A 22,785-nucleotide genomic window follows, 5' to 3' on the forward strand; every position below is an offset into this window, starting at 1 on the left:
TGGAAAGAACCTTAACTGTTAGACCATGGTATTTGAACCTGAATAAGTACCAGTTAGGGTCTCGTTAGGAAAACACAAACTATGCCAGGTATTTCAGACTGATTCAATACAGAGAATCAGTAATTCAGGAATTGGAAAACCAAAGTCACAGAGAGGTTACAGAATAACCTAAACACTAGAAATACAGACAGTGGCTACCACCCTATATAGTTATCTGTTGCTGCATCACAAGTTGCCCTCAAATTAATGGTTTAAAACAGTGAAAGTCGCTCAGTCGTGTCCGACTCTTTGTGACCCCATGGACTACACAGTCCATGGAATTCTCCAGGCCAGAATACTGGAGTGGGCAGCCTTTCCCTTCTCCGGGGGATCTTCCCAACCCAGGGATCGAACCCAGGTCTCCCACATCGCAGGCAGATTCTTTACCAGCTGAGCCACATCTCTCAGTTTCTGTGAGTCAGGGATCCAGGCTTTGCTGGGCCCTCTGCAAGACTGTAGTCAAGGTGTCCCTCATGATTGGGGGCTTATCTGACAGCTCGACTGGGGGAATATCCACTTGTGAGTTCACATGGTTGTTGGGAGGATTGAGTTCCTTGAGGCCTGTTGGACTGAGAGCCTTGCTGACTTTTTTAGTGCCTGCGGCAACAAACACACACGTTGGGTCTCTCCAACATGATGGTTTCCTTCATCAAAGCCAACCCGTGAAAAAGTCTGCTGGCAAGGTGGAGGTTACAATCTGTTGTATTAATTGTGGAAGTCACAGCGCTGTAGTGTTGCCATGTTCTGGTGGTTAAAAGCAAGTTACTCAAGAGGAAAAGAGGATTGCGTAGATAGGCAGTAGATAACCAACGAGTGGGGGAGGGGTTGGTGGTGTACCTGGGCTTCCTGCCATGCATTCCCAGGGCTGGAGTAAGAAAGAGGGGAGAGTGACAGGAAGTGACATCTGAACTGCAGGAGCTCAGAGGAGGGGCTCTGCGGAGGTGGTTCTCAGACCACTTAGGGAGGCACCACCTGGGCGTGGTGTGGGCAGGGATGCCAGGAATAGCTGGAGTCTAGAATGGAGGTGTCCTCTGCCCCTGGAGAAATACCAGCGGAAGCTGGACCCTGGAACTAGAAGCTTCCTCCTGCCCTCCAGTCTCCAGTCACTGCCCGCCATTGGTAGAACCTAACAGGTAGCCACGGGCATAAGAGTCTAGGAAATGTAGTTTGAAGATTTCCCGGGCATGAGCTGCGAGGCAATAACTAAGAAGCTGTCAGAGGATCATTAGGGCAGTTCTGGGCCTGTATTGATGAAAACCTACTTTCTTTCTCTTCACTCCTAACTCTGACCCCCTTTTTCCTTCTGAGTTCAAGACTGTCTCCAAACCCACAGGGAGGTGACCAGCATCTGACCTGGCTGCCCTGTATTCCTCTCCCCAAGATGCCAAGAAGGGGACCAGAGGGAGAAAAAGTGAAATCGCCTCTCTTTTTTGCCTTATTGTGGGCAGCTCATTAGCAGGCATGTTAAACCCTGGGAGATGCAGGGAAAAGGGTACTAATAGGTTGCAGGTAGAAATGTGAACAGTCTTCTTTTAAAAAAACAATTTGTTAGTGCCTTATTAAAATTCAAAATATTGCACCCTTTGATCTGATAGTCCCACTCCTTAGGATCTGTCTTCTCTCTGTTAACCACCGGCGTGTCATGATGTCTGTATGAGCGTGTTTAATTCAATATTGTTCAGAGTGGCAGACAAATAGAACACTCCGTATATTACACAGCCATTCGGAGTAATGAATTAGAGCATAACCAGTGGACAAGGGATGCTCTACTAGGAAGTACTGTGAGAGAATAGCAAAGAGCTGAGAACTATGTGATGTCATCACTTCTGTAAAATAATCACTGCCTTGGGTATGTACAAACATGTAGATATATTCATATATGAACATATATACATATATGTATCCGCATACATATATGTATCCATGTCCATATACATATATGAATGTGGGAAAAAAACATGGATGGTTGCGATGTAGGTTATTAACACGTATTACCTTGGGGTGAGGTGGGTTTGGAGGGACACTGCTTGTATATGTAAAAGAGGAAAAGACCAGGGGTGGGAAATGACAGTACTAATGAACATGGTATATTTGATAGCCTATTCAAATATATCACATATGTGTACATACGAAGAAATTGTTATGTAACCTTTCTATTGAAATATAACATGTTGCAACTGGTTGAAAAGCTGTAAGTTTATAGGTCAATGAATTTTTTTACAAAGTGAACAGATATATAAAGAAAATTTTAAAATAAACTTATAAAGTAGAGGTCAGATCTTAGAGGGAAGGAAAAACCTGGAAGGTGAGAGGAAGGCAGGGTTGATGGAGACCTCTCTGAGAGGCCCAACAGCAGCTAGTAAATGCTCCCCCAGGGAAATAAGGAACTGAGAGAGAAGTCGGGGGACTGAGCCCCAGGAGTGGATGGATTTCCTAGGGGGATGAAGGTGGAAGGTGAGGGATGAAGTGTGAATCCGAGGGACCTACCAGCGACAGTTAGGGAGTAAGAAGAGGATGGGGTGCCTGACATGAAAAGTTGGAGGGAAACCTAAAATTAGGAACTGTGCAAGTCCAGAAAAGAAGGTTCTCTGTAAAAGCTCCAAGGCCAGAGAAGGGAAATGTGTTGAGGTGAAAGCACAGAAGTCTGTTGTGTCCTGCAGTCGGGGTGCAGCCTCGGGCTGCGTCTCAGCAGCTGGGCTGCTGCCCATTTGCCCTGGCACAGGCCCTCCCCCATTCCCCAGCTGCTTGTTCCCAGAAAGCAGCTTGTTCTCACACCTCAGGGCCTTTGTACGCCCTCCTGCAGCCCCCTGCCCCTCTTTCATCACAGCTCTCATCAGGCTGGTTGCTTAAGCGCTTGTGTGCCCGCTTCTTCCACTGGCTTGTAAACTACACACTTTGGCCTGGAAGTGAGCTTCCAAAACACTCACAAAGCGCTTGGCTTGAAGCCTGGTGTCTTGTCAGTGACAGTTGTGTCATGTGGCTTTCCCATGTGCCAAGTGTTGCACACGACTTTTCTCAAGTGGTCCTTCTAGCCATATGAGGGATGTGATGGAATATCCCCATTTTACAGGTAAAGAAAGTGAACCAGAAACGTGGGCTGGCTTTCCTGAGGTCTCCCTGTCAGTAAAGGGCAGAGCAGAACCCCGGCCTCCGACTTCCCCTGGGTTAGACAGAGCTCATGCAGTTGCTCCTGGAATATGTCTTAGCTCCTCTGCGCGCCTGGGAGGCGACCCTCAGAGTTGAGAGGGGCCCTGGCATCCAGCACTGAGAGGAGGCAGGGGTGGAGTTGGGACAAGGAGGTGGAGTTAGGCATGGGGGTGGGGTTATGTGCAGGGGGTGGGGTTATGTGTAGGTGAGTGGGGTTAGGTGCAAGGGTGGAGTTAGGTGCAGAGGGTGGGGTTAGGCACAGGGAGGTGGGGTTTAGGTGCAGGGGGTGGAATTAGGTGCAAAGGGTGGGGTTAGGCACAGGGAGGTGGGGTTTAGGTGCAGGGGGTGGAGTTAGTGCAGAGGGTGGGGTTAGAGTGCAGGGGGGTGGGGCTAGGTGCAAGGATGGAGTTAGGTGCAGTGGGGTGGGGATAGGTGCTGGAATGGGGTTAGGGGCTGGGAGTCCTTGTGCCAGTGGGGTAACCTGTAATCTGTTCCCACATGTCACCTCCCACGGAAGCTGGTTCCCTGTATATTTGAGATGTCACCTAGGACAGTTAGTTCATCCTTTCCTTCCTCCCTGTGCTTAGTCACTTTGGGAGCTGAATGGTCTCACTAAGGTGTGTGTCATCCCAGAGAGACTCAAATATTACAATACAGCTTCTCTTCCTCTGCACCGCTTCCCCAGATGAAGTAGTTAATGATCCTAAACTCTCACTTCGGTGCATTCGGGGAGCTGCTAAATGATACAATTCTAGTTTAAAGATAAGACTTTCAAAGTGAAAAATACCGTTTTATGTAGAAGTACCCATCCCTTAGTGTATCTGTTTAGTTATACCTTGGGTCATTTTTGGTGGGGAGGAGTAGTTAGCACACACTTATATTGCATATTTTTCACAATATTTCTAACAAGTTATTCCTCCCTCCCCCTCCCCCACCTCTGTTAATTTTTTCAGATCACACACCCAGCTGGCTGCATGTCTCAGTTTATTAAGTTCTTTGGCGAACAGATCCTCATCCTTTGGAAATTTGCCTTACTTCGAAAGCGCATTTTGATATTTTCTCCCCCTCCAGTGGGCGTTGTATGCTATAGAGGTAACTAGAAGCCAAGGTCAGGGACTCTGCCCAAGCTCCCTGAGACAGAAACTGCCCCATTCTTTCCATTGTTGACCAAGGTCAGAGAGATTGATCCGTATCAGGGGCTCACTGCTTTGAAGCCCTGGAGGACCGCGGTTGGATTGATATCGTAGAATGTGGACTCTGGCAATAGGGAAGATGGATCGGGTGGCAGATGAGAGAAGGGCCTGGATTAAAGCAGAGAGGATGGATTCCAGATATAAAAAGAGAAAGCTGGCAGAGACTGGTGTCAGATTGGGTTGTAAGGTTCTGATGTGTGTGAGAGGTCAGGGCGGAAGAGTCTAGGATGACAAGGAAGGTGAGGGGTAGTGTGATAGAGTCCACTTGGACACTACATGTGTGTGGTGCTCTGAGAGCTTCTCGAGGTGGACGCTAGGCAGTGGTCTAGTTGGGTCAGGACCTTGGGGGGCAGCCTGGGCTGTCTGTGCCGCCACTTGGAGAGAGTGTGAATCAGGAGGGATGTGTCAGCTTCGAAGATGCTGGCCCGGGGAGGTGAGCCAGAGGAAGAGGAAGACAGAGGAGGCTGAGGGGCACAGACAGAAGAGGGGAGGGGACCAGGAGAGGCAGGGGTTGCCGTGGGCAAGGGTTCTGAGAGGGGTAAGGTCACCAGTACCACATCCTAAGCAAGATCTCCTGAGAGAAAGACTGACCCGTGTCTGAATGGAGACCCTAGTGATGCTGGCAGCCTGGGAGGTAGGGGGGCAGGCTGGGAGGGGGACCCCGGGCGCCCTCACTTCCGCTGTCCCGCCAGTGTACTGCTGCTGCTGCCTGGCCAACGTCTCTCTGCCTGGCATTGGGGGCACCGTGCCGGAATCCAAGCCTTTCTTCTACGTGAACGTGGCCGACATCGAGACCCTGGAGGTAGAGGTGTCTTATGTGGCCTGTGAGTACGGGGCCCGCCCATCCCTGGCACCACCGCCTCCCCGGGGTCCCTGGTTCCCTGTAGGGCCACCCTGCGGGGGGTCCCCACCTCCTGAACCCCGGCTCCCGCAGGCACCACGGAGAAGATTTTCGAGGAGAAGCGGGAGCTCTACGACGTCTACGTGGACAACCAGAACGTGAAGACGCACCACGACCACCTGCAGCCGCTGCTGAAGATCAACAGCGCCGACCGGGAGAAGTACCGGCGGCTCAACGAGCAGAGGTGAGGCTGGGGGAAGGGGAGCCGCCCCTGTCCAGACATCCGAGGGGCTCTGGTCCAGCTCCGCTGCCTGCCGCCTCTTCCCTCTGTGCACATTTTTTGCCCATCTGCCCAGGGAGCGGGGGTTGAGGAAGCTCCCCACCTATACTGATGGGCAGCAGGCATGCCTGGGCTGACTCCTTTCTGGTGGCCTCTAGAATCTGTGAAGCCCAGAACAGCACGCTGGTATCAGGGGTGGGATAAATGGCTTCATGGCCTCACCCCAACTGTATGACAATTAGGAAAGGCTGTCCGTCGTCCTGGATTACCCAGGGCCAGGCCCAGCCCTGGACTCCAAGCCCTGTGCTGCCCCTTCTGTCCCTGCCTTTGGCCGGGGCAGCGGTGGGGGTGTTGCTCTGGGTTTTCAGCCTCCTCCTTGAGAGGCAGTGACCCATGCAGATGCCCACCCAGTGACCTAGCCTGGGACCTGGGGGTCCTTGTAGCTGCGCCAGAAGCTGATGGTCATCTCCTTCCCAACAGGCAGATGCTGTTATATTCCCAGGAGGTGGAAGAAGATTACAACCCTTGTGAAGAGGACCTCTTTGTGCTGTAAGTCAGCCTGGGTGGTAGTCATGGGCCTCCCTGAGGGTCCCTTAGCACTTGACAGCTTTAGCCTGGATCCCTCCTGTGTTGGGCTTCCCTGGTGGCTCAGCGGTAAAGAATCCGCTTGCCAGTGCAGGAGATGCAGGTTCGATCCCTAGGTTGGGAAAATTCCCTGGAGGAGGAAATGGCAACCCACTCCAGTATCCTTGCCTGAGAAATCCCATGGACAGAGGAGCCTGGCAGGCTACAGTCCATGGCATCACAGAGTCAGACACAACTTAGCAACTAAACAGCAATTACCTCTTGTATTATGTGCTGCAGTGCAAGGATGCCCTTTATTGCCCTTAGAGCTGGGTTCCACAGAGTCAGCCTGAGCCCCAGAATGCTGTTAGGGGCACCCAGAAGAGTTCAAGAGCAGGGAAAGGTTATTAAGAGAAATGGGAGCCCCAGGAGTCGTCTTCCTATTGGTCATTTACACCCAGATGTCCGCTGCATACAAGCTGTCTCTCAGGATGTGGGGGCTTGTCATCCATTGCTGCCTTTGAATAGAGCACTTCCTTGTATGGAATATTATGGGATCATAAAAAACTTAACTCTTGAATTGAATGACATTTCTTTCCCCCCAGAGCAGTTGGTCGGGATCAGAACCGTGGCCTCTATACCTTTAAGGCATTGATTTCATTCATAAACAGCTGTGTTTAATAGTGCCAGGTGGTAAGAACAGAAATGTAATTGGACCGGAAACAGTTCTGCCAGCTTCCTGTCTTGGGATGGGGAGTAGCACTTGCAGTTAGAACTGTTTCTGCCTTTGAGCATCTGCCTGCAATGTGGGAGACCTGGGTTCAATTCCTGGGTCAGGCAGTTCCCCTGGAGAAGAAATGGCATCCCACTCCAGTATTGCCTGGAGAATCCCATGGACAGAGAAGCCTGGCAGGCTACAGTTCATGGGATCGGGAGAGTCGGACACGACTTAGTGCTGGCTTTTGATGTTGCAACAAAGGTGCAGAACTTTGATTCTGATCAAGTGTACTTTCTAATGCACACCTGCTGTTGAGATGTAAAAGTATCTGGGAGCTGAGCGGAGAGCTGAGCAGAGTCTCCTCAAGGCTTTTGAATCTCTGTTGAATCTGAAATTCCTCACCGCCCAAAGCTGCTTGGGGCACTGAGCACCTTGCTCTGTGGAATACAGATGAAAAGTCTAGACTGTTACGTTATCAGACCATATCTGAATACGGCTCATATATTCATATAGAACTATAAGTCAGTGACACTCAGATATGCCCTGTGCAAATTAAAACAAAAAAGCCATCCAAGTATTGATTTCTAACATAATTCCACAGTGGTAAGAGAACAGACTGTACGATTTCAATACCTTTAGACCATGAAATTTTTGTACCTCATTTTCCCTGGATATGTTCCAGTGTCTCCTGGTTTATAGTCTGTGGGAACTTGAATAGAATTTGTATCTTACTGTTAGGTGAAAATTGTGTAAATCTTAATTACACTGAATTGGTTCATAGTGTTTTTCCGGTCTACTATATCCTTCTACTTTTCTGTCTATTCATTCTAGTAATTTTTGAGAGTTTGATATTGAAACTCCAACTAAAAATCTTAATTTATCTACTATAAAAAGTTATCGTGATATATAGTAGAACTGTATGTGAGTTCCACGTACATACAGTTACACACAGGAACTATATTTAAGCTTCACCATAGTGGAACTTTGTCCTGTATTTTCTAGGTGTCCTATAAAGCCATCTAAGGAACACAGAGTTATACACAGATGATGGTGAGCTGTGGAGAACTCTGCCTCGCTCCCCCTCCTACATCACTGCCTGCCCCCGGGGCTGGCTTCTGACTCCCCAGTGCCTGCCCCAGTACCTCTGAGCTCCACCTGTTTTGTGTGGTTGGCTCAGGGGCTGGAGAGTCATTTTAAGAGTCCTTCTCTGTGTTGGGAAGGCTCACCTCCTGTCACTGGCTTTAATTACCCATCCAGGACTTTGAAGGTAGATTTCAGTTTCTCACATTAAGTCTTGACCTCAGAACTGCATTATCAGGTGTCTGTCTGTCTAATTTTTTCTTCCCTTAGGACTAAGCAGAAAGAGAGGAACACGGTTCATGGGGCCTCTCTCTACAGCTGTGTTTAAACCTCTAGTAACCTTCACGACTGAGTGACTGAACTGAACCTTCCTATAGATTTCTGGCAGTCAGGCCATCACTCACTCAGAGATTTTGCTAGTCATAGAATGGCTTAACACCAGTTCTTTGCTGACCTCAGTGGCACTTGAGTAACTCTTTTCACTTTTATCCTGTTTTCTTCTTTTAAAAGGTTATCTGACTTTTGAAACCGTTTAAATGTATAGGAAGCAAAACAGTGTACTTTTGGTTCCCCATGTGTGGCTTACTTGGTAAACTTTTGTGTCTTTTCTGCCCTCTCTTTTCCATGTCTTGTCTTGTGAATGCAGGTTTTTCCTTGAGCAAAACAACCGGATATTTCAGACTTTGTTGGAGGTGTCCTCCAGTCAAGACAAAACTCTGACAGCCGAGCATGCTCGGGGCATGGGTTTAGACCCCCAGGGAGACCGGAGTTTTCTTATGGACCTGCTGGAGGCCTACGGCATCGACGTCATGTTGGTCATTGACAACCCCTGTTGCCCATAGGAAGGATGAGCCACTATCACACGGGGATGGCCTGATTTCTAATTGCCACATAGGAGTATTTATACTTCCAACAAATGTAATTTTTGCATCTCCTTTCTTCCCTTCTTCCCAAGAGGTAAGATGAGAGCGCCTTGATTTTGGAGGTCGTTGGAAGCTACCACTTTCCGAGCTGCTGCTGGGTTCAGACTTAGGAGTTATCACGGCAGCCTCTCTCGTCTCCTCATGATTGACTTAAGGTGATGGGGTGAAGGCCACCTATCACCAGGAGCTCTGGACACCCTGGCTGGACTGTTGGGAAAGTCTGTCTGGTCTCTGTCATTTGATGTATCAAGAACGAGACCACTGTCCAGTGGGGCCTTGCATATCCATCTGCCCAAAGCAGAAGCTAGACCAGATGGCCTTCCAAGGTTTTTATCAGTTCTGGGAGTCTTGTCTTGCGGTCAAATTCCCTTTCTGGTTTATTAGAGTAAATCTGTGTTTTCTCTGTTCATGTAGAGACTTCAGAGTGGGACAAAGGATGTTTCTGTCACCAGGTATGAAGCTTCTCTAGACAGAGGACAGGGAGAGGTGGCTTCTCAGTCAGCTGAAAACTAAAACTGTAAAAATGAAGCCTTGAAACCTTTCTCTAAGTTAACAGTAGCCACTCCATGTCATAGTCTTGTTTCTCTGAATCCCCTCCTGGGACGGGCTGGCACATTCCTCTGGGCTGATGTCAATAGGAATATGTACCAGTTAGGAGCCTTTATAAACAAACTTCTCTTTAGCAGAGGCAACATTCCTCAAGCTAGGGAACTGGGACCAGAGAAGTACCAGACTTGTTAGCAGAGGCGGCAGTGCCTGTACCCAGGGGAGTGGTTGGGAACCCCGTGTGTGAGTGATGAGTTGCTCTGCTGTGCTCTGGAGTGCTTGGACCTGGGATAGCTCCTGTCAGCCCTGCCTGTTCTGTTTGGCTGGAGTGTCCAGTGGGTGTCAGCCTAGGTGAGATAACCATGGTTTGTTAGAGAAGCCGGCTCCTGTGAGTTGAGTGGAGGTCTTCTGGGCCAGTTCAGGATTTTGACTTGGGGTCCTAGGTTGTTTGTGACATATAACTTCCTCCCCTTCACTATTCCTGCCTGGCTGTGTTATTGGAATAGGTGTCTGTGTATGTGTCCGGGACCAAGTTCCAGCCAGGCTAGTGTCAGAGAGAAATAACTTTCAAATGGATGGATCATGTGTCTTGTCTCGAGACTAGCTTTGTAGGGCTTATTGCTTTATTCAAAACCATTCTCACTGCAGCTCCCTGATACAGAATTCAAGATTAAAGAAGTTCACATGTGGAAATGCAGACATTGACTAATCAAGGTAGTGTCTTTTATGTAAATATATAAATAAGTTTGGGCATTGAAATGTAAACTGTACATTTTTCTCCTCTGTGGGTTTAGCTATTTCAGTAATATATTTGTTTACAGAAGAAAAAAAAGAATCTGTTTAGAAGCTGAAGCTTCACTGCCTTTTTCCTTGAAGAGTGGCCATCTCCTCTTGTTCCTGGAGAAGGAGCAGCCTTTGTAACTTGGGTCAAGTAATGGTTACTCTTAGTATTATCAGAAGGTTCAAGGCTTTCTAAGTTGGGATGGGCAGTCAGAAGTAGGGGTGGGGTAAAAGGAAAGGTCAGGTTCTCTTGGAGGACACAGGTAGGCCCTTGTTCTGTGGAACTGGGGAATTTGTTGGGCAAATACTCTTTGTAAGCCCTTCTGCTCCAGAGGGCTTCTGCATGCGAATGCTTTCGTTTCTGTGCTATTGTAACTCCAGGCTCAGACCCGCTGATGTAAAGGTAATCAGATGAAAATGAGGTTCCTGTATTTCTCTTTGAATGGCGGGCCCAGGGTTCCACACCCCTTTTAACTCTGTGCACTTCTAGGCAGCCGTCCATCTGGCATCCCCTGGGCTGGGAGTGGCCCTGGGAGAGGGTGCACCCATATCACAGTGCCACGTCTGAAGTCGAATGCAGCCTGTGTTTGGCTGACCCCAGAGCAGAACCCCTATGCTCCCCTTCACCCCCTCCGCCTCCCCAACAGAGTCCTTTGAAGAGGATACCCTAGTGCTGGTCCTTCCCTGCATTGCCAGCTTCCTGGTGAGGCCAGGAATCTAGCGCAGCGCCCTCTGCTGGGCTGCAGAGCACGCTTCTACCCTGTTTTACCCTCGTCACTGTCATCCCCAAGGAGACATGGATGGAGTTCATCTTTTGAAGGCTCCCTCCCACGCCTCCCCCCACCCCTCCTTCTTCCCCAGTCTCTCAGGTGAGCAGCACGCCAGCATCACTTGCTGCCAGGTCTCTGAAAGGAGAATTTGTTGGCGAGGTACCAGGCAGGGCTCCCTGCACAGACACAGCAGAAGCTAGAAGCCACCCAGACCTACTTTTGTGTCACTATGGAAATACTTTCAGAGAAACCATCTGCTTTTGTTTGGAAGTCACTGGAGAATGTCCTTCTCTGTCCTCTGTAGAAACAGGGCTTATTATAATATTACTGTGACCTTCAGGAGCAGGCTGGGAATCTCAGGTGTGGGTACTTAGATTGATGGTGACCTTCTGTCCCTCTCGACTCTTAAACCTCCTCCTCCCAACCCTATGCCAGCTGGCTTGGTCCTTTTGGGGAACTTTAAGCCTGATCTAAAACCAAGCTGTACGTGTGTGTGTGTTCAGTTGCTCAGTTATGTCCAACTCTTTGCGACCCTGTGGAGTGTAGCCCACCAGGCTCCTGTGTCCCTGGTATTTTTCAGGCAAGAATACTGGAGTGGGTTGCCATGCCCTCCTCCAGGGATCTTCCTGACCCAGGGATTAAACCCCCATCTCTTGAGTCTCCTGCACTGGCAGGTGATTCTTTACCCGCTGAACCAAGCTGTGAGCCATGCCCTAAGCTGGAAACATTGCTGACTTGAGACGTGGGGGCCACTGGGTCATTACTGGATGAAGTTAGGAGAAATTCTATGTGGTCAGAGTCCTTGTGGGCCTAGAATCCAGGCTTGGAGTTTGCTGATGTCTAGTTGGATATGACAAAGTTCTGGCAAAATGGATTTTTTTCACTTGTGCAGGCTTGGCAGATGGTACTCTTCAGCCTTTGGGACAATGTCCAGTTGTCCTCTGGATTAGGACTCTTCTGAAGGAATCAGAAATGATAGGACTTATCTTTCCCCAGACCAGAAAGTATGGGCCAAATAACAGTTCTGAATTAGCTTTGGCTTTTGCTAAGCACGAAGCACCCCTTAGGCCTGGCATAGATCCCTTCTAAGGTAAGTGCCCATACAGTCCTCAGTAAATTGTGATTGCTGTGGATTAGAAGGCTGCCTCCGTCATTCATCATGGCGTCGTGTCTTCCATTTGGCTGGAGAAGGGAAGCTGAATTCATTGATACATTGATAGAAATCATTTAGCCTAGGAATTTGCATTTATAACTTGTTTGTCCCACATGAAAAAGCAAGATGGGAAATTTAAGTATAGCACAGGGTGCAGATAATTCTCAATACCACATGTGAAGAGTCATCGATCAGTGTAACTACCTGTTTTAGCTAGAAGATAAAGGTAAAGATAAATGAAATCATAGCTGAACCAGCTTTTCATTCTAGTGGTTATGAGGGCAAACTTGCTATTTGTCTTAATACACTGAAAGCCCTTCAAACAGAATAAAAAGGATGAGCTTACTCACCTTTAAACCAAGGCCTTTGGGGAAGCTTTTGCAAAGGGCAGTGATGTGAAGTTTTCGTTAACCTTTTAACGGCAGTACAACAACCGTCTAGGAAGAAGGGGACCTCAGGAACTTGTTTTTGTTTTGAAATGAAACTACCCAGGTGGCGCAAGTGGCAAAGAATCCACTTGCGTCTCCTGCTAATGCAAGCGACGTGGATTTAATCCCTGGATCAGGAAGATCCCCTGGAGAAGAAAATGGCAACCCACTCCAGTGTACTTGCCATGGACAGAGGAGCCTGGTGAGGTACAGTCCATGGGGTTGCAAAGAGTCAGCCCTGACTCTGGACTGCTAAATCAAAGAAGGAAAAGAAACCACAGAGCCCAGGGAATGAACTGAGGTGCTTCCTCCCGTCCCAGGAGGATCATACTCACAGAGGTACAGGAAGGGGCGGGGTGGAGGGGGTTGCTGCTGAATAAGACCAAGCGTTCAGCTTGACAATGAACTTGCCTTGGCGTGATGACAGTTCTCAACCAGGCAGGAAAGGCAGTAATATGGGGACCAGTGTGTGTCAAATGGGCTCTCATCTCCCCGGTAGGCTCCTGGCTGTGGGCCTGGACTCTGAAAGGGCCAGTCCTCGGTCTCTTCTCTGCACTCCTGCTCTGCCTGCATGTAGTGCCCTGCGGTGAGGCTCCCGTGTGCCTGGGGTCGCCTCAGCAGGCCAGCCCACCCCTCTCCTTTCAGGAAAGCCCTTTTGTGATTCAGGTGTAGGGGAAGAGGAGCTCAGGGCTCCTTTTACTCCCAAGTCATGGATGGATTTTTTAATATTCCATTTGTATTACTAATATACCTCTGTTCCCAGGAGCTACTGGAGGGCCGAGTGTGGTGGAAAAAGGCCAACTGTGAATTAAGTTAATGTTTTTCTGATAAGAAATGGAAGTTTATTTTTATATTGGTACGACTATGTGATGCATTGAGGATGCAGATGTTGAAATGGAAGGAAATATCAAAATGATAATCCTGGAAGAAATGGACAGTATTACCATTTGGAAGCAGCTGAGACCCCCTTTTTTTGTTTTTTATTTAAATGTTCTGGTGAGTGAATAAGGACTGTCCTGTGAAATCTAACAGCCTTTTGAGGAGATAAAGTTGACAGTCCTATGGAGGATGACATACAGTCACCAACTTTAAGTAAGACTCCTGTACGAAAGGAGGTGAATGTGATCAGGCTGATTGCTAGGCCTCTTAACTAGAGGGAGCCAGAGGTAGTTTTATAACTGTCACTTTAGCTCATTTTTTTGGAGCTGGAATACAGGGACTGTTAGATGAAACTGCACATTTAGAAAGGAAATAATTTTCTAGTACTATATAGAGAACTGATGATGGAGAAGTAAAGCCCTGCTCTCATCTCTTTAGGATTTATTCTAGAAGCTCAGCACTGAATGGGCTTTTACAGGTAATAGGATCTCAATTCAGGAAATGTATTTAATCACCATAAACAGATGGGTACGAACCACCTCTCTTTGCCATAGAATGCCTCTTTACACTAATGGTACATCTGTTTTGCTAAGGACAGTTGGGGGATGCGGAGGTGGGGTGTAGGGTTTTATGAACTAGCCAGAGATGATCCACAAAATGAAAAACCCACACACTGGTCACTGAGTTATCGGACTGTCAACATATATTGTTGACATTGGAGTGAAAACTCCTTCCTTTGTCCAAATCAAAGATTGCGTTTCAGTCTAGCCCTCCAAGACCAGTGAGGAAAGCTGTAGATTCTGTGCTTTTGAGAAGACTGGGTAGGAGACCTGAGGGGTATGGGGTCAAGGAAAACAAAACTAACCTCCTTTGTACATCTCAGGCTTGTTGGCTGAATTTTTTTTTTTTTTTTTTAAATCGGTCTGCAAGTAAGTCTTTTCTGAAAAAGAAACTTGGGAGAAGTTCTGTGTTTTCCAAGTGTAAGATCAGCATAGCCTCCCCGTCGCCTTAAATGTCAAACCCCTATTTTGATGAATATCCCAGTGTAAGAGTCATAGCAATAAGAGAAACGGAATCTAGTTTTGTTTCTTTAGCTCCTAGGATGAAATTAGTAAGACAGTTGATACATCTCCCTGAATGTCCTGCATCTGGATCTGCTGTTCTCTCTTCGGTGGTAATCATTTAGAAGGCCTAAGGAAAGTTGAGGTTCATCCCAGCGGGCACATGTTTCTTGAACTGATTATGTTCTGTGCTACAGATAACATCTGTGTATATCATATATGTATATATCTGAACCAAGCTGTATGCAGAGAGGTTGATATAACTATATTTACAGAAAACAGTTTTTATGATTAAAATTCACATTTTAACATGAACACGTGTGCTGCACTCCTTTGTGATGGGAAGGAGTGGCAGCCGTGGGCATGAGCAGAACGTATGGTGCTGACCTCACTTAGGGTGACGATGGAGGCTGCGCAGTCTGGATACACTCCAGGTAAGGGAAACCGAAGTTGGGAGTAACCATCCCATTCCATCAAAAAAAGTCAGGACTGCGTGCTCTCAGTCACATCAGGCAACTTCTGGAGGAGGACCCCACCCAGACCAAAGCCTTTTTGTTTCACATCTTCTTCCTACTAACGTTCACTTTAAAACATTATATACTGAGATGTACACACACGTCTTATTTTTAACCTTTTGTGCAGTTACTTATTTTAAAGTAGTATAGAGTCAATTCCTAACACTGCTAGCTCTATGTTCTAAGCCAGGTTCCTACCTTCCAAGTGACGCGACCATGTATTACCTAGCTCCTCGGGTGGTGAGAACACAGCTAATCAGTCGTGTGTGTAAAGCGCTGGCACATAGTAATTATAACCATGCATACACATTGGCTGTGGGGTGAAGCAAAAGACTTTATACTAAGCTATATTTAATATAAAACATCTGCTCTGTTTTGAGTAGAAATGCTGTTGGTTTTTCAGTGACATTCATCTGACATAAGGTTTGTACTAAATAGAAGGTGGTGGGGGGGGACTCGGGTTCTCATTGGACCCCTTTGCATTCAGGTCTGGCTGACGTGGGCGAGTTGTGTTAAACATCCTTTACGTGGACCTTATATGGAAGGACAGTGGCAAGAAGGCAGTAGATGATAAGGCAACTGTGTTCTCAGTTAAAAGCCTGAATCAAGAAAACAAAGTTTCAACTAGGACATATTTACATTTAAAAATGAATAAAAACACTAATCTGAATTAAATATCCTTCCCCAATCCTATGTTCCATTATTTCTATAGAAAAATTAGAATCACTGAATAAACACATACCTGCTGGTAGTCAAGATTCTGTGCTGGTCTTTTGCACTCTATTATACAACCAGCATATGCCAGATTCTCTTGGCTCACGTAGAGACTGTATTTTCTCAGACCACAGCACCCATTCCCTGGCACGTTTGGACCTGCCTGCTTTTTGTTTCATTAGTTTTTGCAAAAGTACAGCTTTTAACACCACTCTGAAGAATACAGAGGTAAACAGGTAAGCATTATTTTATGGGCTTTTTAAGCTGCTTGTCATGGTCTTATCATAACTGCTTTGTAATCCTTTAAGCATGTTGGTCTTCCCTCTTCACAAGGTCTGTGGGTGCAAGTATATGCACTGTCCTAAAACTGATCTGCCTGAGAAGCCTGCCAATTCTTCTTCCCCTTTTCCCTTCTGTTTTTTTTAAGTGCCTTAGGTCTCATCCACCTTATTGCCATCATTTCCCTCTGGAGTATAAAAACCTCAGGGGCACCAAAGTGATTACAATGACTGGCTAACAAATCTATGGCAAGGCCAGGACTGTCTAGTTCTCTGCTTTCAACAAACTAAAGGATCTAATTAAGCATTTAAGCTGATATATCACTATGATTTTTGATATGACAATGTCATGCAGTTGAGTTGCATAACAGAATCTTTCTATCCCATCTGTTTATTTATCATCTATTTACATCTATAATGTTAAATACTGTCTCAGCTGTAAATATCATCCTTTGGGAGGAGACAAGATGGCAATGTAGAAGGGCGTGAGCTCACCTCTTACGGAAACACCAGAATCACAACTAACTGGAGAACCACCATCAACAACAAAACACATGCTGGAACCCACCAAAAAGGATGTGCTACATCCAAGCGGGGCACAATCAAGATGAAATCAAATCCCAATGAACCAGGTGGGGACCCACAAACTGGAAAATATACCACAGAAGTTCTCCCCCAAGAGTGAGTGTTCTGAGCCCCACAAAGGGCTCCCCAGCCTGGAGGTCTGGCGACAGGAGGAGGTGGCTCGAGAGAATCCAGCTTTGAAGGTCAGTGGGGTTTGACTGTAGGAATGCCACTCTTGGAGGGTACAGAGTCTCATATACATGAGGACTCAGGGAAAAAAAGCAGTGACCTCCTAAGAGATTAGGCCAGACTTACCTGCTAGGATTGGAGGGTCTCCTGTGGAGGCAGGGGGCAGCTGTGGCTCACTGCAGGGACAAGGACACTGGTTGTGATAGTTCTAGGGAACACTTACTGGTGTGAGCCCTCTTGGATGCCCCCCTTTTCTCACCAAGATCCCACCCAACAGCCAGTGCTAGGACACCTCAAGCCAACCAACCAACAGAGCAGGAGCACAGCCCCACTCAGCAACAGACAGCCTGCTTAAAATCCTGAGAAAACAGCTGCCCAATAAAAACAGTCCCTGACACAGCCCTGCCCACCAGAGGGACAAGACCTAGCTCCACCCACCTGTGGGCAAGTACCAGTTCCTCTCACCAGGAAGCCTGCATAAGCCTCTTAGATAGCTGCACCTGCCAGGGGCAGAGAGCAGAAGCAAGAACTACTACCCTACAGCCTGAAGAATTGTCAGAAAGTCGGACAAAATGAGATACCCCAGAAGAACAATTAGGTGAAGTAGAGACTGGCAATCTACCTCAAAGAGAATTCAGAGTAATGATAGTAAAGATGAGCCAAGATCTCAGAAGAGGAATGGAGGCACAGATCAGGAAGATACAAGAAATATCTAACAAAGACCTTGAAGATTTAAAGAACAAAGATGAACAATACAATAACTGAGATGAAAAATACACTAGAAGGAATCAGTGGCAGAATATATGAGGCAGAAGAATAAATGAGCTGGAAGACAGAATGGTGGAAATCACTGCCATGGATCAGAATAATGAAGAAAAGAATGAGCAAAAATGAGGACAATATAAGAGATCTTGGGAACATTAAATGCAACAACATTCGCCTTATAGGGGTCCCATAGGAGAAGAGAAAGGACCTAAGAAAATATTTAAAGAGACAATAACCGAAAACTTCCCTAACATGGGAAAGGAAACAGTCACTCAAGTCCAGGAAGCACAGAGTCCCAGGCAGGATAAACCCAAGAATGAACATGCCAAGACACATAGTAATCAAATTGACAAAAATTAAAGACAGAAAAACATTAAAATCAACAAGGGAAATGTAACAACATACAAGGGAATTCCCATAAGGTTAGCAGCCGATTTCTCAGCAGAAACTCTTCAGGCCAAGGGAATGGCACAGTATATATACAGTGATGAGAGGGAACCTACAACCAGAATACTCTACCCACCAAGACACTCTATTCAGATTTGATAGAGAAATCAAAAGCCTTACAGACAAGCAAAAGCTAAGAGAATTCAGCACCACCAAACCAGCTTTGCAACAAACGCCAAAGGAACTTCTCTAGGCAGAAAAGGCCACAACTAGAAACAAGAAAATTACAAATGGAAAAGCTTACCAGTCAAGGCAAACACACAGTAAAGGTAGGAAATCATCTGTAAATGATTCAAATATTCCAAATATATCAAAACCAGAAATCATGAGGAAAGCACAAATACAGGATATTGGAAATGCATTAGAAATTAAGACTACCAACTTAAAACAATCATATTTGTATATAGACTGCTGTATCAAAACCTCATGGTAACGGCAAAAGAAAAACCTACAATAGATACCAAACACAATACTAAAGTTAGTCATCAAATCACAAGAGAACAGAAGAGGAAGGGAAGCCATAAACAAAGTGCAAAGACTACCCACGGAAATAGAAGAAAATATTTGCAAATGAGCTGAACTACAAGGGATTAATCTTCAAAATTTATAAACAGCTCATGTGACTCCATCGCTCAGTCACGACTGACTCTTTGTGACCCTGTGGACTGTAGCCCACCAGGCTCCTCTGTCCATGGGATTCTCCAGGCAAGAACACTGGAGTGGATTGCCATTTCCTTCTCCACAAAAAAATGGGCAGAAGACCTAAAAGACGACATGCAGATGACCAAGAAACACCTAAAAAGATGCTTAACATCACTATCAGATCAGATCAGTCGCTCAGTCGTGTCCGACTCTTTGCGACCCCATGAATCGCAGCACGCCAGGCCTCCCTGTCCATCACCAACTCCTGGAGTTCACCCAGACTCATGTCCATCAAGTCAGTGATGCCATCCAGCCATCTCATCCTCTGTCATCCCCTTCTCCTCCTGCCCCCAATCCCTCCCAGCATCAGAGTCTTTTCCAATGAGTCAACTCTTCACATGAGGTGGCCAAAGTACTGGAGTTTCAGCTTTAGCATCATTCCCTCCAAAGAAATCCCAGAGCTGATCTCCTTCAGAATGGACTGGTTGGATCTCCTTGCAGTCCAAGGGACTCCCAAGAGTCTTCTCCAACACCACAGTTCAAAGGCATCAATTCTTCGGTGCTCAGCCTTCTTCACAGTCCAACTCTCACATCCATACATGACCACAGGAAAAACCATAGCCTTGACTAGACGAACCTTTGTTGGCAAAGTAATGTCTTTGCTTTTGAAAATGCTATCTAGGTTGGTCATAACTTTCCTTCCAAGGAGTAAGTGTCTTTTAATTTCATGGCTGCAGTCACCATCTGTAGTGATTTTGGAGCCCAGAAAAATAAAGTCAGCCACTGTTTCCACTGTTTCCCCATCTATTTCCCATGAAGTGGTGGGACTGGATGCCATGATCTTCGTTTTCTGAATGCTGAGCTTTAAGCCAACTTTTTCACTCTCCACTTTCACTTTCATCAAGAGGCTTTTGAGTTCCTCTTCACTTTCTGCCATAAGGGTGGTGTCATCTGCATATCTGAGGTTATTGATATTTCTCCCGGCAATCTTGATTCCAGCTTGTGTTTCTTCCAGTCCAGCGTTTCTCATGATGTACTCTGCATATAAGTTAAATAAACAGGGTGACAATATACAGCCTTGATGAACTCCTTTTCCTATTTGGAACCAGTCTGTTGTTCCATGTCCATAGAAATGCAAATCAAAACTGTCATGAGACATCACCTCACACCACTGAGAATGGCCATCATCAAAAAGTCTACAAATAATAAATGCTGAAGAGTGTGTGGAGAAAAGGGAGCCCTCCTATACCGTCAGTGGGAATGTAAACTGGTATAGCCACTGTGGAGAACAGTATGGAGGTTCCTTAAGAAACTTGAGTTATCACATGATTCTACAATCCCTTTCTTGGCCGTATATCTGGAGAAAAACGTGGCTGGAAAGGATACATGCAGCCAAGTGTTCACTGCAGTGCTATTTACCACAGCCAAGACATGGAAGCAACCTAAGTGTCTGTGGACAGATGAATAGGTAAAAGAAGATGTGGTACATACAGGAGAATTATTACCCGTTAAAAAGAATAAAATAATACCATTTGCAGCAGCATGGATGGACCTGGAGATTATCATACTAAGTGAAATAAGTCAAAGACAAATATCATATGAAATAACTTAAGAAAATACAAATGAACTAATTTACAAAACACAGACCCAAAGAACGTACTTACTGTTACCAGCAAGGTGGGTGGGGAAGATAGATTAGGAGTTTGGGCTCAACATGTACAGACTGCTATATTTAAAACAGAAAACCAACAAGGACCTAATGTTGGTTGGGAACTCTGCTCAACACTCTGTAATAACCTAATGGAAAAAGAATTGAAAAAAATAGATACACATATCTGCATAACTGAATCACTTTGCTGTATACCTGGAACAACACTGTAATCAACACTACTACTATATAAAATAAAAATACAAAAACTTGAGTTAACAACAACAAAAAAAGTGTTTTTCAATAAATCAACTCAGGATAAAGAGCATTCTAATAAAATGTTAACTTTTAATTTTCAAAAATTTATAATATCAATTGTATTTCAATAATTTATAACATTTATTCTCTTGAGTTAATTGACACGAACTAAAAAATGTTATTTCCATTTATATTTTTTGTTGGCAAGAAGACAGTTCCAATTAAAAAAAATTCAAGCACAAAAACATTACATTATGATAGCATTCTTTGCAAAAAGTGGTATGGAAATACACACATAAGAAAAAGCGGCATTTTTCAATGACTAAACAACTTACTAGTTTATTTTTGTAAATGGATGATGAGTGTCAAATTGCTATGTATCTCAATTACACTGAAAATGTTTAAAAGAGTGATGTAACAGTTTTAGTTTAAAATATCAATATTTACATGACACTAGAAAGTATGTACTTTGGCAACTAACTTCCCATGAAAAATTTTAGCTGTCAACTTAAAACTGCGAAGGGTTACATGATTTTTCAAAATACTTTTAGGACGTACAGTGTGTGTGGACCGCTGCTTTACAAGACCGCCGCATTCAGTTCGGGGTACCTCTCCTAGTAGAACCCCCTGGGGAGGGTGGCCCGCCTTTTAAAAAGTGCAGATTCCTGGGCTCCGCCCTCCAAACCGAGTTACTAGATTCGGGATGGGCCCCAACTAAGTCAGTTTTCAACATGCACCCTAGGTGGTTCTCGGGCAAACCAACATTTCAGAAGCAGGACTGCGGGGTGGAGGCGGGGAGGTGGGAGAGAAGAGTATTTGACAGTATTTCAGCCATGGCTGAAGAGGGACACACCTCCCCCTGTTTTTCGCTTGGGCAGAGTAAAGTGAAAGAAGCGGAGTCAGAGCTCACCAAGTCGCAGCACCCGTGGAAGGGCCTGCGAACAGGCAGAGTGGCGGGAAAGCAGGTGGCTTGCTTCCCTGGGAGCCCCAAGGCGGCCGCAGGACCAGCGCAAAGGAGGATCCTGCTCCCCACCAGGGGGCGCTGTCGAGGTCGAGCCCTTCTCTGGCCACTGCGGGTGGGGATTTCCTGGAACTAGTCTTAGGAAAAGCGGTCTTCAGGAGGGACCGGGCCAACACAGCGGAGTCCAGCATAAGCTGCTGGGAAGCTGGCTGCAAAGCTGGGAAGCACTGAGAGGGGGACGGGGGTTAGGGGGTGGGAGGGGTGCTACTTGCCGTGAACCGGCCCTTGGGGGTCCTCTGACTAAACTGCGGGGGACAGAGGAGGCCTTGGTTCCCTTTTGGTCCCGGGGTGGCCTAAAGTGCAGTCTCGGGCGCCCACGTGCCGCCCGCTCACTGGGCCGGGCTCTGCAGCAGCTGCTCCCTCTTGCGAGGGTCACAGAAGAACTGCAGTTTCCGGGGGAGCAGCTTCACCTCCACGGGCATCGCTTCGTACTCCTCACTGTCGATGCTGAAGGCGCCCCCTGTGCCCTGTGTGGTGGAGGGGTGGGGGAAGAGGACTCTCAGAACAGCTGTGCCCACAGCTGGCTGGGATTCGTCATCACTCTGAGCATCTGGGCAGGTTGTTAGGGAAAACCGCATCCTCTCTGAGGATTTAGCCTAATGTTCTTTAAAGAGATTTCAGTACCTGTGTCAGACACAGGGCTGGTTCTGGAAATAGGGGGGCTTCCCTCATAGCTCGGTTGGTAAAGAATCCGCCTGCAATGTTGGAGACGTGGACTCAATCCCTGGGTTGGGAAGATCCCCTGGAGAAGGGAAAGGCTACCCACTCCAGTATTCTGGCCGAAAGGATTCCATGGACTGTATAGTAATTCCATAGACTGTATAGTCCATGGGGTTGCAAAGAGTCAGACACGACTGAGCGACTTTCAGCTTACTTCACCACCATGAAAAAGGTTTAAGTGGCCTCTGCCTCCTCCCAGAGTATTTTGGGATTTGTGAAACAAGGTTATCGTTTTTAAATGCTTATTGAAAGACGGGGTCCTGTCATATCTTTAAGGAATTCATATAAGATTTGTATGTCCTTCTCGGCCCTAATCTTGCCCAAATGAAAAGTGAGCAACACAGCCAGTTCTCTTAGGAAAGCCGTTACAGCCACTTGATTATTTTCATAATAATCAAGTTCTTTAGGACTTGCTTACCTTTACACCTAAGGTATAGCACCATTAATATTACAAATTCTAGAAAACCCTTCCATAACTCATGCGTTTAATTCAACATTTGCTGTGTTGAAACTATGGTACCAGCCACTGTGGGGACACCTTCTGTTTTACCTACAGTCCTTTTTGACCACCTTAGTTTAACATGCAAGTCTTCAGAGGCCATCTGTAGTAACTTTTTTTCCC

General features: G+C 46.4%; 2 protein-coding genes across 17 annotated transcripts in view; one reads left to right on the plus strand and one right to left on the minus strand.

Annotated features, from left to right (window-relative positions):
* Positions 1–14,717, plus strand: part of DENND11 (DENN domain containing 11) — a 51,653-nt gene extending 36,936 nt beyond the window's left edge. For all 3 annotated transcript variants that reach the window (XM_086395176.1, XM_086395179.1, XM_086395177.1), the window contains exons 5-9: positions 4,140–4,278; positions 5,072–5,203; positions 5,314–5,464; positions 5,981–6,049; positions 8,509–14,717. In XM_086395176.1, the coding sequence (XP_086251302.1) occupies positions 4,140–4,278; positions 5,072–5,203; positions 5,314–5,464; positions 5,981–6,049; positions 8,509–8,704 (687 nt within the window). In that variant the 3' untranslated portion in view covers positions 8,705–14,717. The remainder of the gene's footprint in view (positions 1–4,139; positions 4,279–5,071; positions 5,204–5,313; positions 5,465–5,980; positions 6,050–8,508) is intronic.
* Positions 14,718–20,492: 5,775 nt separating this feature from the next.
* The window catches only part of AGK (acylglycerol kinase), a 137,714-nt gene continuing 135,421 nt past the window's right edge, over positions 20,493–22,785 (minus strand). For all 14 annotated transcript variants that reach the window (XR_015161968.1, XM_086395181.1, XM_086395192.1 and 11 more), the window contains one exon: positions 20,493–21,910. Coding sequence is in view for 13 of the 14 variants with exons in the window: in XM_086395181.1 (XP_086251307.1) it covers positions 21,773–21,910 (138 nt within the window). In the remaining variant the exon portion in view is untranslated. The remainder of the gene's footprint in view (positions 21,911–22,785) is intronic.

Source organism: Bos grunniens, chromosome 4 (genome assembly GCF_055505025.1).
Source record: "Bos grunniens cultivar Pamir isolate PY7600 chromosome 4, Bosgru_T2T1.0, whole genome shotgun sequence".
Lineage (NCBI taxonomy): Eukaryota > Metazoa > Chordata > Mammalia > Artiodactyla > Bovidae > Bos > Bos grunniens.